The sequence below is a fragment of the Colobus angolensis genome, unplaced genomic scaffold (genome assembly GCF_000951035.1).
Source record: "Colobus angolensis palliatus isolate OR3802 unplaced genomic scaffold, Cang.pa_1.0 Scaffold103, whole genome shotgun sequence".
Lineage (NCBI taxonomy): Eukaryota > Metazoa > Chordata > Mammalia > Primates > Cercopithecidae > Colobus > Colobus angolensis.
In genome coordinates, this window is record NW_012111253.1 from 2148746 (window position 1) to 2165674 (window position 16929).

Consider the following 16929-nt stretch of genomic DNA (forward strand, 5'->3'; position numbering starts at 1 on the left):
TGCGATCTCGGCTCACTGCAAGCTCCGCCTCCTGGGTTCACGCCATTCTCCTGCCTCAGCCTCCCGAGTAGCTGGGACTACAGGCGGCTGCCACCACGCCTGACTAATTTTTTTTGTATTTTTAGTAGAGATGGGGTTTCACCGTGTTAGCCAAGATGGTCTCGATCTTCTGACCTCATGATCCGACCACCTCGGCCTCCCAAAGTGCTGGGATTACAGGCGTGAGCCACCTCGCCCGGCCTAAGTTGTCATTTCTAAACTGTAGGAACAGTATAAAGATCAATAAAGTCTTCACTTACAATTTTAAAAGCTGTGATACTGGGCCGGGCGCGGTGGCTCAAGCCTATAATCCCAGCACTTTGGGAGGCCGAGATGGGCGGATCACGAGGTCAGGAGATCGAGACCATCCTGGCTAACACGGTCAAACCCCGTCTCTACTAAAAAATACAAAAAACTAGCCGGGCGAGGTGGCAGGCGCCTGTAGTCCCAGCTACCTGGAAGGCTGAGGCAGGAGAATGGCGTAAACCCGGGAGGCGGAGCTTGCAGTGAGCTGAGATCCGGCCACTGCACTCCAGCCTGGGCGACAGAGCGAGACTCCGTCTCAAAAAAAAAAAAAAAAAAAAAAAAGCTGTGATACTGGAAATCTGTTCGGTGCCAATATGACTTCCATGTACAAGAAATGCACACAGAGAAGAAATCCTGAAAACTGTAGATTGTTGACTCTTACTTGAATATACTTGATATGGTTTGGCTGTGTCCCCACCCAAATCTCATCTTGAATTCCCATGTGTCATGGGAGGGACGCAGTGGGAGGTAATTGAATCATGGAGGGCAGGTCTTTCTCGTGCTGTTCTTGTGATAGAGAGTAAGTCTCATGAGATCTGATGGTTTTATAAGGGGGAGTTTCCCTGCACAAGCTTTCTCTTTTTGCCTGCTGCCATCCGTGTAAGACGTGACTTGCTCCTCCTTGCCTTCTGCCATGATTGTGAGGCTTCCCCAACCACATGCAACCATAAGTCCGTTAAACCTCTTTTGTAAATTTCCCAGTCTCAGGTATGTCTTTATCAGCAACGAAGAGACTAATACAATACTGAAAGAGAGTATCACGTATAACATTGTTACTGAATTGTAAACTCAAAAAAAAAAAAAAAGCAGAGAATTTGTCTGTCTTGTTTGCCAATTTTTTCTCTAAGGCAGGGTTTTTTAACTTTGACACTATTGACATTTTGGACTGGTTAATTCTTTTTTGTAGGGGGCTGTTCCGTGCATTGTAGGGGCTGTTCCGTGCATTGTAGGATGTTTAGCAGTTCCTGGCCCCAACCCACTAGATGTCAGCAGCACCCGTCTCCAGTTGTGACAAACAAAAATACCTCTAGACATTGATAAATGCCCCCTCGGGGGAAAATTGCCTCCATGTGAGAACCACTACTCTGAAGAATAAAACAGCATATGGCAAATAAAAGACACTCACCAAATATTTTTGGATTGACTGAATACAGGAAAGAACAGTCTTCCACAAAATGTACCACTTGTGATATGCTTTAAATATCTAAGTATGACCTGGAAACATTTCTATAACTTTAATAGTTATGTATTCTATATACATTAGAAAATATAGAACATGACAAACCCATGTTTTTGCATAGTATTTTATAGGACAGCGCTAAAGTGGATACTGAAGTTAAAAAGTAACTTAATGGAAAGAAACATTAAGTAACCGTACACAACAGATACATTAAGCACAACTCATCAAATTGGTTAAGGTGGTATGTGAATTACTGGAGTTTGAAGCACTCATTTATACTAAGGGAAACTTAAGCACAAATGAACTTCCTCTAAGTCTGGTTTGTGTGCACCACTAGAATCCTCTTTGGGAATGATCTAGTGCCTTGCACAGGCTAGATACAGGTGTTGATGACAAATTGCTTACCCTTTGAGAATTAGTCTGATAGATACTATAAGATATTAACATCTGGATGAGGTAGCATTATGAGAGTTCACAGGAAAAAGAGATTACTTTCTACTCAGGTAATGAGGGAAAGTATCACTATTGATATTGAAGGATGAATGGAATTTTTGTAGTAGATAATACAGAGGAAAAGAGTAGAGGCAAAGAGTTGGACCAGTTCAAAACATATTTAAGGGATGAGTAGGGGCTGGTTTGGCTGGAGTGTAGTATAGCTATTAAGGAAGGTGGAATCTGGTTGTAGAGGGCGTGTAATGCCAGGGTGGGTTAATCCGTGGAACAAAGATTATTTGGTTTTCTAATGTCTGGCTAAAAACTGCTTTGTTGTTATTGTTGTTTTTAAGTGTATTGCCGTTATTTTAGAAGTAATGTTTAGTTTGGGATGGGGACCTGACTGAGAATCATAAATAAATACTACTGCTTAGAGAAGTATAAAAACTAACACACACACACACACACACACACACATACACACAAACACTAGCTGAAAGAAGAGACCAGAGACTAGAACAGCAGAGGATCAGAATGGAAAGATCATGACATCAGAAGAAGCAAGGAGGTAACCTGGGCCTGGGGGAGTTTGCGGTTTGAGGTGATATGGGTAGTAGGCCTTGAGCCTTTTATCTCTGTAAGAAAATTGTCTTATTTAAAATAAGATGCTGATCTTTGGAGGTTTATTACTGAAATGCTAGATGAGGTGGCTGACATGTAGTATTGATTTTTGCCTCCTTGGTTTTATCTTCCCCTGGAAGATAGCTGCCTCCAATGATGCTTGTTGTTTCCACCATGCTGACCTCTGGAGCGGCAATTCCTCTTTGAAAATCCTGGCCCATGCCTGACAGCTGTTTCCTTTGTGGTTTCTCCTAACACAACTGAAATAGGCTTGATTCTTTTCTAAAAGACTTTATTAAATATTAAAGAATAAACAAGAAATAAAATACGAGAAGTCCTGCCAGATTTACCTAGCATCTCTGATATCACTGTCCCTGGTCAAGCCACTCTCATACTTCAAATCTCCTTTCCCTACTGCTGCCAGAAGTGTCTTCTTAAAATCCCAATTTAGCTGTATCACTGCCCTGCTTAACTCTTTCATGGCTTCTCATTTGTACATGGATTACATTTTAGTATATTAACTTTCTTTTGGTATTTCCTGGAGTAAGGATGGTTTTATAGTTATGGTGACATAATGATTATTTCATTTATGTGCTTTGAATGGGTTACAGTTAAAATTGAGATGATACTTGGGAAGGGTGAGAACCTTCCTGTAAAAAGGTATGAGTTCTAACACTTTCCTAAAGGTTTCCCAGAATAGCTTTATTTGAAGGGTCAGGAGTCACTGGATTTCAAATTGTGCTTCCTAGAGTGCTAGGTTTCTGATTAGGTATGTCCAGGTCACCTCCAGAAAAAAATCTCAATGGGTGAGACTACAACCCTCCACCCCAATTCTGCCTGAAGAGTTCCACCCTAACCCATTTTTTATATATTGGTGGTCTGCATAAAATTTTTTGAGGACTGTCTGCTGCTTTCAAAAAAGATGCGTTGATGAGAAGTCATTAGATGATTTCTAAAGTTCCTTTAAACTCCAAAATTATCTGAGAATCCAGCCCCCTTGACTTCTTTCTTGAGTCACTTTATGCTAATTTTGTTCCATATGATTAATGCATTGTTAGAAAATAATAGAATTTCAGAGCTGCAAGAAACTTTGGCAGTTATCTTGTCCAGTTTTCCAAAATGAGCGCCAAAGGACAAGACTCCTGAGAAATGCCCGTTGCTTACAGAAAGGACTGTATAGCTAAATACTTTGAGACTGTACTTCTGTCCCATTGCTCAGTAGCATTTTAAAGGCTCTGAAAAGTCTTATAATAAAGAGACCTGATTAAATTAAGTCAGTATTTCCTACATTGGAAGCATGGGCTCTGTTTCAACTTACTGTGACCTTCTTTATCTGGGACTAGTTTCTGCCCTATTACCAGATCAAAGAGCCCTGTTTTTGAATAACACACTTTTTAACATGCTGTGTGTCATGCGCATCCGTGTGAAGATACCACCAAACGGGCTTTGTGTGAGCAATAAAGCTTTTTAATCACCTGGGTGCAGGCGGGCTGAGTCCGAAAAGAGAGAGAGTCAACGAAGGGAGATAAGGGTGGGGCCGTTTTATAGGATTTGGGTAGGTAAAGGAAAATTACAGTCAAAGGGGGGTTGTTCTCTGGCGGGCAGGAGTGGGGGTTGCAAGGTGCTCAGTGGGGGAGCTTCTTGAGCCAGGATGAGCCAGGAAAAGGACTTTCACAAGGTAATGTCATCACTTAAGGCAGGAACAGGCCATTTTCACTTCTTTTGTGGTGGAATATCATCAGTTAAGGCGGGGCAGGGCCTTTTCACTTCTTCTGTGATTCTTCAGTTACTTCAGGCCATCTGGGTGTCACAGGGGATGCAATGGCTTGGCTTGGGCTCAGAGGCCTGACACTGTGGAGAATAATTTGGGAAAACTCATATAGTTAAGCCTCCTCCTTTTGCAAAGAATTTACAATAGAAAATGATTGATCAGGTGTCACACAGTTGGTTATCAGGTCTCAGTCTAATATTTTTTCCTCAATGGTCTCTGCTTAACTTCAAGTAGGTTATAGATTCCTTAATGGACTGATAGTTTATGTCTTATAGCTTTACCTTTCAGGTGCTTAGTTTCATATTGGGAACATGACAAGTGAATAATAAATGCGTGATAGCTGTATGATTGAACCCTGTGAGAATATGAAGCATTATGATATGAATTGGTTTCTGTATATGTATGAGGTGTTTTTTTTTTCATCTTTTGGAAACAATTTCTGCTCCCCTGTGTACACCCTTTCTCTATAATTGCAGTGTATGTTTTTTGTTTCTCCAGAGTTTCTGTTGTCAGTAGTTTATGGTCATTGATTCATACTCTTTATTGGAAATAACTCTGTGGGCTGCTTTGCCTCAGGGCTAATGTGATTAGGGATGCTGTTGTTTTACACCATTTGGGAAAATGTTACACTATAAAGGCTATTGAATTTGTCACAGAATGATATTGAAGGGAAGCCAGAGACAGGAAAGCTAGTAACTTGCTGGCCTGGTTATTAGCATTGGGCCTTTTGGGATTTTTGTCTGCCATTTGTGTTGATATTGCTGTTTTCTGAAGAGATAAATGTGTGACCAATTTGAGGATTGTTATTTGGCATGGATAGAAACTAGTACCAGATAAAGAAGGTCATAGTTAGTTGATATAGAGCCCCTGCTTCCAGAATATTGTGCTTCTGTCCTCTGAGGTTAGATTATCTGTTTGTGAGGGAGAAAACATTTATGTAAGGGAGAAAGATTGGAATGTACTGAAATGAAATGCTCACATTGACCACATCAGCTGTACTGGAGCTTATCTGATGTAGCCACTCAGCCTCTATCAATCTGACTGTGTGTATGTGCTCTGTTTTGTACAGGGAATCGTCATCCAGGGACCTGCCAGAAACCACAAGAAAACATGGGGAGGGGTAAGTTTCTCTTCCCTTTTAAGTAATTTAGACTGTCTCCATAGCTATTATAGTCAGGAAATTAAATTTCTAACTCATAGTATATTTGTGGACACCTAAATTGTATTTCTTGTTAGTGTTAAAAAGTTTTTGTCTGAAGCAGGGCTTTGCAGAGAAGGATCATCAACCACATTTGTTCTCTGGATCTTTGATTTTCTTCTTTTGTAGAGACCTCCCAGTACAGGGAGAGATGGATCAATATATATATAGTGTATATATATTAGTATATATACTATATAATATATATAATACTATATGTATACTAATATATAGTGTGTATACATGTATTAGTGTATATATAGATATATATACTATAATATATAGTGTATATATAGATATACCTATATATATAGACCTTCCCCAAACCCAGCTTCTTTACAACTTTTTTCTGTTTTCTGTTTTCATGCTAGTAACATAAAATAAAGAGTCTACTATGCAGCCAGTGAAAGTAGTAAAAATAATCATCTGTGAGGCTGATCTGTAATTTTTTTTTTTTTAAAGCCCAGCATTAAGAACCATTAGATGAATTCCTTTTGTTTATTTTTGCCTTCTCATAAGGCTGTTTATGGGCAGTGGACAACAGATAAATTTAAGTTCATTTCCTTGTTAATATTAAGCAGCCACCAGAGGGACTTCATAAATAATTCTAATTAATGTATATCATGGCAACCTAAAATAATCAAAAGGGTCAGAATCTAGTTTAAAGAGTTTATTCAAGTGCAAAGGTTGAGGACGGACTCGTCTGGAAAGCACTGATTCCAAAGAATGGAAATCACTGTTTCCAATTGTAGAAGTTTAGGGATCACTTGAATAGACAAAGTTTAGGATATTTTAACAGAATTTTAACATCTTTCTATGTAAGGCTTACTGCATAGTTACAATGCTCTGATTAGTCAAGGTGGTGTTTTTCTTTTGGGAAAGGTATGTTTAACATTCCACACTGAAGATGTGATTGTCATGGAGTCTCTGTTTGGGGCACCATCTGATCTGAGTTAGGTACAGGATAATAAAGGAAGAGTAGCAAAGATCAGTGACTGAAAGTGGGAGGTCTGGCCTCTGGTCTTTACTATTCATTTACAAAACAACAGCAATGAGGAAGAGTGTTAAACTATAACCTAAGAAGCAGAATTGCAAAATATGTTATGTGACTGAAACCACAGTCACATCTCTCCCAAGGCTTAAAGTGTTTTGGGGGGTTCCAACAGCTTTTAAATTTTATTAATTTTCACAATCATAAAATTAGAATGCTATGAAGGATCTCAGAGGAAGATTTGGTGTGTGGTGTGGTATAGTATAGTGAGAAGAATACTGGATACAAAAGGCCTGAATTCAAGTTCTACCTCTACTACCTTGACCAAATCCTAGAAACTCCCTAAGCTTGTTTGTTCATCCCTGAGGTGGGATTAATACATTCTGCACTTCTAGCCTCAGAAAGTTGTGGTTGGCATAATGTGATAATACATGTAAAAGTGTTTTGAGAGTTCTAAAGTGTAATGGAATACAGCAGTGGGATCTGCCCATTACTGTCCTTACTGACTAACTATATCTTCATTGTTTTTTTAATGGGTAAAAATGAAGTTATTTGACCAGATTCTGTAGGCAGCATGACTGGGACTTGAGTCATGCAAACAACTGAGAGTTCCTTCTTCTGTTGCATTTTGCTTGCCCCACCCTTGTATGGGCCCTGGTAGGAAGTCCCAAGGATTATGAATCAATCACAGAAAGTATCTTCTTGAATCTTGCTGAATCAGCTTTTGTTCCTGTTTTCTCCAGAGCTTGCCTTGGAAATTGATTAGGCCTGGCTATTCTGGTTCTTTCTAAATCTTCACAAAAGATGGCAATCTCTGATGGTTTGGGATTTTTAAAACTAAATAAAATTTTTAAAAACTATTCGTAATTCTGGGACTAATCTGTGCCACGGCCTGCCCACAAATCAGCTGTCAATGGAAGCTTCCAGAGTAGTGATACAACTCCAATGGCTGGGGGAACTCCAGGGTCCTTAGTCTCACGCGGAGTTAGATAAAACGACACAGACACACATGGAGTGGTTTTAAGTAGTGGAGAGTTTAATAGGCAACAAAGAAGGAAGAAGCTCCCGCCTACAGAGACAGAGGGAGAGGGGCTCCTAGTTGAGAGAGGAAACCTGGAGTGTGGTGGAAAAACAGCCAGTTATATGAGGAGGCTGGAGGAGGCAGTGTCTGATTTGCATAGGGCTCAGGGGATTGGTTTGACCAGGTATGTCATTCACATAGCCTGTGAGAAAACTGGCCCTCCCACTCTAGCTTTTTAATGTGCAAATGTAGGGCACCATGATGTTCTACATACGTGGGGATATGTGGGGACGGCCACGTTGCCAGGAACATGTTGGGGCAAGAGGAAGAAGATGGTGGGAATGGCCATGTTTGTGTGGACCAGTTTCCAATGGCCAGCATTTGCATATCAAAGTTTGCCGGCCCAACTCTAAGAGCCTGGGCGTTCCTGCTAGACAAGAAACGTTTCTGGAGCTGCTTTAAAAGAAAGAAAAACTTCCCAAGGACCCCTTTTCCTATCTATCTGCCTAAAATAATTTCTTAGTAACTCCTATAACATTAGCACATCATGTTTGGTCCTCACCCAATCCCAAAAGCTTCAAGTGGATTTGGAGAATGCTGTGGTTGTTGGATACTGCCATAGCCATATAGAGGAGAGAGCTGCACTGAGACAAGGAAACCCATTCTTTCTCATTTCCTCTATTCATTTTTAGACTGCTCATCAGGTCACTAGCAAAGGGACTATTATTAGGTGCTTAGTTTAGAAGATGTCTCAGTAACTTTTTGTTCAAATGGTCAGCCAACTAGTATATTTGAACAATGTGGGGGCTAGGGATGCTGACTCTGTTGCATAATCAAAAATTCATGTATAATTTTTGATGCCCCCAAAACTTAACTACTACTAGCCTACTGTTGACTGAAAGCCTTACCAATAACATAAACAATTGATTAACACATACTTTATATGCTATGTGTATGACATACAGTATTCTTATAATAAAATACACTGGAGAATAGAAAATATTATTAAGAAAATCATAAGGAAGAGAAAATGTATTTACTATTAAGTGGAAGTAGATCATCATAACGGTCTTCATTTTTGTCATCTTCACATGGAATCAGTGGAGGAAGAAGAGGAATTGGTCTTGCTGTCTTAGGAGTGGCAGAGACTGCAGAAAATTTGCATATAAATTAACCTGTGCAGTTCAAATATGTGTTGTTCAAGAGTCAACTGTAGTTCTTGCCAAAGAACAGGGCATGGTAATGTAATCTGCAAAGATAGGCATGTTTCCAAGCTGGTGATGAGATAAGGGAAGTGCTTCAAAGAATGCTGCTTTTACAAATACAGAAGCTTGTGATAGCATTTTCACTGTGTTGACCACTTTGAAAGCATTTGTAATATCCTGAATCTCAAAGAGACTCTATCCTTTACTCTCTAAGCTTTGCTTAGTTTGCCTGATTACATTTGTTAATTGCTGACACTGTTACTGGGGAGAAAAAGATGCTACTGTATGCTCATTTTTCTCTTTTCTGGCACTGTACAATGAAATTTTCCCTGCATTTGGCAAAGATTCTCACAAACGTAGCCCGATGTATCATACAGAGGGACACAGAGGAAAAATATTACAAAGATATGGCACTAGTCTCATTACATAAATTAAGGATGCATGAAAACAAAAAACACAGTTGGATAACTGTACAGTTTAGGTGAGAAATTAAAACTGAGGTGAATTTCTTTTAGCATTCTTTGATACTAGATGAAGAAGTTATTTGTACATATGTGTTAGAAGAATCATTCGTTTATGTGACATGAAGGATTATAAACAAAATTTAAATCTTGAGGTGGGGAAGATGTGAACAGCTTTGTATATTTAATTTTTTATTAGCCTACTACTACCAGTGTCCATTGTGTGTGACACTGAAATCTCATTTACTATGTATGAATTCTTAAACAGGGCTTAGTCTTTGGGACTCTTAAGAATCTGTAATTATTCTGATATTAACACATTTCTGTAGAGCACTTTATAACTCACAGATATTCCCTCTGCATTATCTTGAGTTGCAAGACAACCCTATGATGTAAATAGGAATTATTATCCTCATTTTATGTGTTATAAAACTGAGGTTCATAAGAAAAAGTCTTATCTATAATCCACAGACTACTAATGGAGAGCCAAAATGCAAATCTAGGTCTTCTTATGTCACATCCAGTTTTTTTCTTCCAATAAACCATATTCTGAATATCTTAATCAGTAGTGTGTAAGTCAATTAAAAACTTAAGAGCTGTCTGTTGCTGTGAGAGGTATAGAAGAAATTATTTTTTAATATCTGCAGTGTTCATATATCATGAGGGACTGAACAGAAAGGCAAAGGGAAATGGCTCATTGTTCATCAACATTTAGGGTAACAGCTAAAATACATGTGTATCAGATGGTGGAGTGCCTCAAAGATGAAAATCCTCTGAGCAGCAGTGGTCCATGTCTGCGGTAATTCAAAAGGCAGCCACACTGATTGGCAGTGACCATAGTAGGTAACAAAACAATTCAGTTCAGAAGCTTGTGCTACACAGTCCACAAGGGAAGGTGCCTAAAGTAAAGGGCCTTTTGCTGCTTACCTGGCCTATGTGAAACTCACTCATTTGATGAGTTTTTATCTTTGTGGTTTTTGTTGACACGAGGAATATAATGCATCATGGAGCACCAGAATAGCATGAGATGACAAGATGAGATACTGGTTCAAAAATGAACAGCATATATAAATAAAACTATATGTAAAATTTTAGTAGAGAACATTTTTACAAAGAGAACGTGAGGATTTTACAAATGTGTATATATAGGCTCACAAAATATTATAATATAATCAGGCCTCCATATCTGTGGGTTCCACATTTATAGATTCAACCAACCGTGGATTGAAGTTATTTGAGAAAAAAACAAAAAAATAAGAATACAACAATAAAATGCAAATAAAACAATACAGTATAACAACTATTTTCATAGCATTTACCTTGTATTAGGTTTTATAAGTAATCTAGAGATGGTTTACAGTGTACAGAAGGATATGCATAGGTTATATGCAACTACTATGCCATTTTATATAAGGGACTTGAGCATTTTGGTATCCGTGGAAGTCCTGGAACCAATCCCAAATGGATACCAGATGACTGTTCTAGGGTATTTATCTTTAATCATCTTCAGATGGGAATTGAAACTATATTTTACCTTTTCATTTCTCCTCTGACCAACTGGTATATTCATGATAAAATGGTAAAAGGCCCAGTACTCCCAGTAAGTCTTATCTTTATCTACAATGAATATTTTTCAGTTTTCTTGCTTAAAAATTTTGTGATTATTGTTTTTTTAACAGTGTTTCAGTAGAATTTGTGTTTTAAAGATATAGCTACTTTCCATTTGAATTTTTTTCTGTCTCAGAACACATTTCTATTACTGAATCTTCTAAGTGCTGTAGAAGCAAATTGTGGTATCTGCTAGCCTCATATGAAGTTATTAATGGCTATTTTCACTATCTACCTTAAAAACTGAGCTTCTGGGAGAAGTTCATGTTGTCTTGATAATAGCAAACCATGAGCTAGCTGCTTTTACACATCTTCCACAAAATAGGAATAATACTTAGCCGTGAAGTTTCAAAAGGATTAATTTTGCTTTGTTATATACATAGCAATATCTGGAATAGCTTAATGATTGCAATCAGGCAGGTCTTATTTGTGGAGGATAATCCGAAATAAAATGTGAAGATAACTTAGCATTTTTTTTTCTGTTTTTCCTCTTCCAGTATTTAGTCTTTGGAAATAGGTCTTACCTACCTAGCTTAGAAGAAAATTGTAGGTCTATAAAATCTTAATGTGAAAAGTCAGTTTCCATTTTCATTTTCTGTACTTAATAATAACATGACCTTAATGTCTTAGCATAAATGAATTTTTATGGTCGTGCTATAGCGAAACAGTGGTAGTGTTGCCAGTTAGTCTTTGTTTCTTATTACAACATAGCTGTGTAATTTCTCTGGGTCATTGCATGTGCTGGGCTCCTTTATCCCAAGGAACTCAAACATATCCCCCTAGTTGTCAAGACTTAGTGGAAGGGAAAATGGTTTACAGCCACCACAGTAAATACATAAGTTATTTCATTCACTGCTGAACTATTGTTAAGTTGAAGCCAATTCTAAACTTTAACTGAGTGTACAGCTCTATGTTGTCGAATAGGGAATGAACCTTCAAACTGACAAGCCTTGTAAAGTAACTGTCTTATAATGAAGTGCCTAATTTTATTTGGCACCTCCCCTGGTTTATGGTTCAAGTGAAGGTATCCACTTAAAGTCAATTAATTATTTCATTTTTCTGCCTGTATTAGATTTGAGAGTCTCTTTATTATGGTGACATATTCAGGCCTCTTTAGTTTAGATGATGTCAATAATTTATTATAAATTCTTATCTTCAGAATTTTATAGCAGTAATATGGATCTGCTTGTGGCTGACAACTGCCATAATTTTTTCTTGGCAAGTTTTTCTCACTAGAAAAGAAAAGAACTGAGAGTCAGGCTACTTTTAAAAAACTCATTATAGTGCTTGATGCTTTTTGTGTTTGATGCAATCCTCTCTGCCATTTACTTATTAAAGAAGAAAATAACCTTTGGCATATAAGTTTAGAAAGGTTTCTCAACTTTAGCACTATTGATGTTTTTTTTTTTTTATGGAGGCAAAATTTATATAACATAGACTTGACTATTTTAAAGTGTATAATTCAGTGGCATTTAGTACATTTTGTAACCAGAAGGTTGCTGTGCTGTAAGGAAAATAGTTACAAAATGTACTAAAGGTTGCTGTGCAACCTTCTAGTTACAAAACATTTTCCTCACTTCCAAAAGAGATCCTATTCCCATTAAGCAGTCACTTAATCCCTTCCCATTATCAACTTCCCTTACCAGAGAGGTACATTTGTTACAATCAATGAAACTACATTGACATGTCATTATCACCCAAAGTCCATAATTTACATTAGGGTTCACCCTTGGTGTTGTATATTCTATGAGTTTGGGTAAATGCATAAAGAATGACATGTACCCACCATTATAGTATTATACAGAGTAGTTTCACTGCCCTGAAAAAAGATCCTCTGTGCGCCACGTATTCATGCCTCCTGCCCACTCCCCCTCCACTCCTGGCCATCACTGATCTTTTTATTATCTCTGTAATTTTGCCTTCTCAGATTGAAGAGAAAGAAGCCTTCTCAGATTGGCTTATTTCACTTGGTATTACGCATTTAGGATTCCTTCATGTCTTTCCATGATTTGATGCTTGTAAATTCTCAACTGTTTGGGGGTAAATATCAAGGAGTACAATTGCTGTATCATATGGTAAGAGTATGTTTAGTTTTGTAAGAAACCATGAAACCGTCTTCTAAAGTGACTGTACTATTTTACATTCCCACCAGCAATGAAAGAGAGTTCCTATTGCTCCATGTCCTTGACAGCATTTGATGTTGTCAGTGTTCTAGATTTTGGCCAGTCAAATAGGTGTGTAGTGGTGTCTTCTTGTTTTAACTTGCAATTCCCTGATGATATATAGCCATGAGCTACATAATGATGTTTTCTTCAATGACAGACCACATATATGAAGGTGGTCCCATAAGATTATATACCATATTTTTACTGTACCTTTCCTATGTTTAGATATGTTTAGATACACAAATACTTACATTATGTTACTTACAGTATTCACAGTATTCAGTAAGTTGCTTATAGTATTCAGTACAGTCACATGCCATACAGTTTTGTAGCCTAGGAGCAATGAGACTATACTCTATAGCCTAGGTATTTAGATGTATAGTAGGTTATGCCATCTAGGCTTGTGTAAGTACACTCCATGATGTTTGCACAACAACAAAATCACCTAACGATGCATTTCTCATAATGTTTCCTGCCATTAAGCAACACATGACCATATGCTGTGGAGCATATTTTCATATGTTTGTTTGCCATTCACGTATCGTCTTTGGTGAGGTGTTTGTTAAGATCTTTGGCCCATTTTTATATGCTTGTTTTCTTACTGTTTTAAGAGTTCTTTATACATTTTGGATAGCAATCTTTTATCAGATGTACCTTTTTCAAATTTTTTCTCCCACTGGGTGGTTTGTCTTTTCATTCTCTCGATATAATGATGTTTTTTATAGAAGTAAGTTGAGTCTAAAGGAGAGCAGAGTATGATTCTGGAGACCAAGGTATAGTTCTAGTCCTATCATCAAGTAGCTGTGGCTTTGGGTAAGTCACTTAACCTATAGATTTCAGTGTAGTGTTCTGGTCAGTAAAATGAAGGGATTAAGATGGATCAGTGGTTTCCAATGTGTTTGGTGAAGCCACAGGTCTTCTAAAGGGGCCCCCGAGGGGCCACCATGAGGGAAGGGAGGAAAAGGAAGTGCCCCTGGTATATAACACCTCTCCTTCAGACAGAACAACTCTACTACGTTGTATTTTATCTGTTTTTATTTCATGATAGGTTGATTTGCAGGGGATCCTATGACCAATAAAATTTAGAAAGCTACCAGATCTCTTTCAGTTCTGAAAATCTGCAACTCATGAACATTAATTACCATCCACATTTTGAGGCTGTATTAATGTGTGAACAGATAGGAAAGAAAGTGATAGAAGAACTAGTGGAATAGCTACTATTATGTGCTTCTCTGATGGTGACAAATCATTCACTCTCTATTTCATGGTTTTGAAGTATATAATTCTTCCAGTGTTTCCAATGTGGCCTATGTTTTAGGTTGAACCATATGAACCTACACTCCACGTATTAGGTTGAACCAGGTGAAATGGCTGGAAGTCATGATTTTGGCCTTCAAAAACTGTAATTTCATGTACTTCAACCAATAGAAATGCAGTATGCATTGAGTTCAGAGGCTTCTTAAAGCATCTAGCTCGTATATGTATATATAAATGAATTAATTAAAAATGTGTCACAGCCAGATGAGTGGATCACCTGAGGCCAGGAGTTCGAGACCACCAGCCTGGCCAACATGGTGAAGCCCTGTCTCTACTGAAAATACAAAAATTACCCGGGCACGGTGGTGCACCCTGTAGTAGTCCCAGCTGCTCGGGAGGCTGAAGCAGGAGAATGGCTTGAACCCAGGAGGCAGAGGTTGCAGTGAGCCAAGATCACACCCCTGCACTCCAGCCTAGGTGACGGAGTGAGACTCTGTCTCAAAAAAATAAACTAAATAAAAATGTGCTGATTTTATGGGTGGTTAACAGTCCAGTTTGGAAACAAATGAGATTCCAGAGTTCTACGCATCAGCCCACCACCTCTTTTGGGATTGATGTACATGTAGAATCAATAGCAAGAGTTTATTGAATATAATCAAAATCAATTTGGCTTTTACAATTACTACATTCTTTTTGGCAAATGTCAGTAGCTGCCAATAGTCAAAGGCATGTGAGGTCTAGGCTCCCCACAATTTGACTACCAGGTTTACAACTAAGTCTTAGGCCGAATTTTGCTATACACAGACATTTATCAATGAGATGGCACAGTTCTGCCATATAACTTATTATATAAACTCTATGAAATCCTATTTCTTTCCTCATTTAGGATCTCCCACAGCATCTTAGATAAAAAGTTCATCTAAGGCATATGTGACAGCATTCTAGCAATGGTATTCAGCTAACCCATCTAGTAAGATTAAAGCAATCAAGAATCCTTCACATCATCAGCTAAACATGAGGCTTTTTAGGAATCAAGTCTTGGCCACCATTCCTAAGAGTACAAACTGCAGAGGCTTTAGATTTTTATACTGTGTTCAGGCAAACCCTTGACTGCTGCTGTCATTTCTGGAGCAAATTCACATAAAAACAACATTTCTTTCACCAGTGAAAAGTCATTTGTGAAATTCATGTTAGTGCTTACTAACAGTAGCACTAAACTCATCAATGAAACTCCATTTCTTAAATCCGTTATGCTCTATTGTGAGCTGGAGAGAAATATAGCCAAATGCTTTTGTAGTAGCTACCTTTGAAATGTGGCTTTTTGGTTAAATGTAGTATGTGTCCTACTAGGACAGTTATCCACTCCTAGAGTCTAGATTACAACTATCACATAGAATACCTATCCTACAGTCTATACTGATGAGTTGTAAAGCAATCATTACAACATAAAATTATGCACTACAAGCTATAGTTCATCTTATGAGTTTTATCTACCTGTCTTTATTTTCTATTAAATGGTGATTATTAGTCACAGCTATTGCCATAGTCTTCTATATGAGATAGAATGTAATCAGTATAGATAGGGTCCATAAACTAGAAAGGAAATCTTATGGTTGTAACAACCACAAACATCAAGACTACTGATATTGCTGCCGGTACAATTGAGGCACCAGTAAGAGTAGAACTAGCTGTCTTTGGAATTCTCCTGTTTTGGTGATTCCACCTGATTGTGTGCTTAATCATGCCAAATTAGACTAATAATTCCATATTTGTTTGTTTCTTGTGGGCAAGGCATTGCTCTTGGTTCAGAAATATGTATTAGAATACCATACCTTTAACTCAATTTGCAGAATTGCTATTTGATTGCTGTAATCTGCCATTTCATGAAGAATTCTTTTTGATAAGAAGTAGTTATAAATTTTAAAACCCCTTCAGAGAAAACTTTGCCTTTTGCCTTCCTCTGTGGGAGAATATATTGTGCTATTTCTCTCTATGTCCTTTTTCCTTACAAAGCATGAAATCATTAGATGAGAGACATCTGAATGTATGCCCTGAAATTTGGCTTTTACGAATACCATACTGACATAGTTAGTGTCACTCTGGTGTGAACCATGTTTGTTTTATTTTTAAAGAATATGACTTTTATAGACACACATTACCTCTTTTGTCATCTCTCATATAGAAATCCATTTCTGGCACATTATCCACACTTTTCCCAGGAAACCTACCTGTTATCTGGTATTTCATTGTATGCCTCTGGTACTATAGATTTGTTTAAGTTTTAGGTAATGATCATAACTACTATATGGTCCTTAGGGGGTAGATTTTAGGTATTAAATATATTAATAATCATTTTTTTCTCTCAGTCTCTTAGACTTACCACTCCCACTAGCTCAATCCTGCAACTTCGAATTATTTTTTAAATATATGAGCTTTTGAATGGGTTTCAGTTCCCTCATTCCTGTGTAAACATATACTATATGCTATACTAAACTATAAGTTTGCAAAACTGGTGGGGCACATGAGCATCACCATACAATAAATTCTGAATTATTATAAACATATCAGCTATGAAAAATTAACTTTTAATTTCCAGAAATAGTTTAACAATGGTGAAATAAATTGGGACATTGTACGTATTTCCACCTTCCTAAGTAAAAATAGGAGGATGATT

The 16929-nt window shown here is 37.7% G+C and overlaps 1 protein-coding gene and 1 pseudogene across 5 annotated transcripts in view; both read left to right on the forward strand.

Moving 5' to 3' along the window:
* The window catches only part of PRRG1 (proline rich Gla (G-carboxyglutamic acid) 1), a 109690-nt gene that overhangs the window by 55236 nt on the left and 37525 nt on the right, over positions 1–16929 (forward strand). For all 4 annotated transcript variants that reach the window (XM_011941931.1, XM_011941913.1, XM_011941940.1 and 1 more), the window contains one exon: positions 5419–5469. In XM_011941931.1, coding sequence (XP_011797321.1) covers positions 5460–5469 — 10 coding nt within the window. In that variant the 5' untranslated portion in view covers positions 5419–5459. The remainder of the gene's footprint in view (positions 1–5418; positions 5470–16929) is intronic.
* Positions 5420–16929, forward strand: part of LOC105511718 — a 33973-nt pseudogene continuing 22463 nt past the window's right edge. Inside the window, exon 1 of the transcript XR_001001758.1 lies at positions 5420–5469. The product of XR_001001758.1 is annotated as a ferritin heavy polypeptide-like 17 (transcript). The remainder of the gene's footprint in view (positions 5470–16929) is intronic.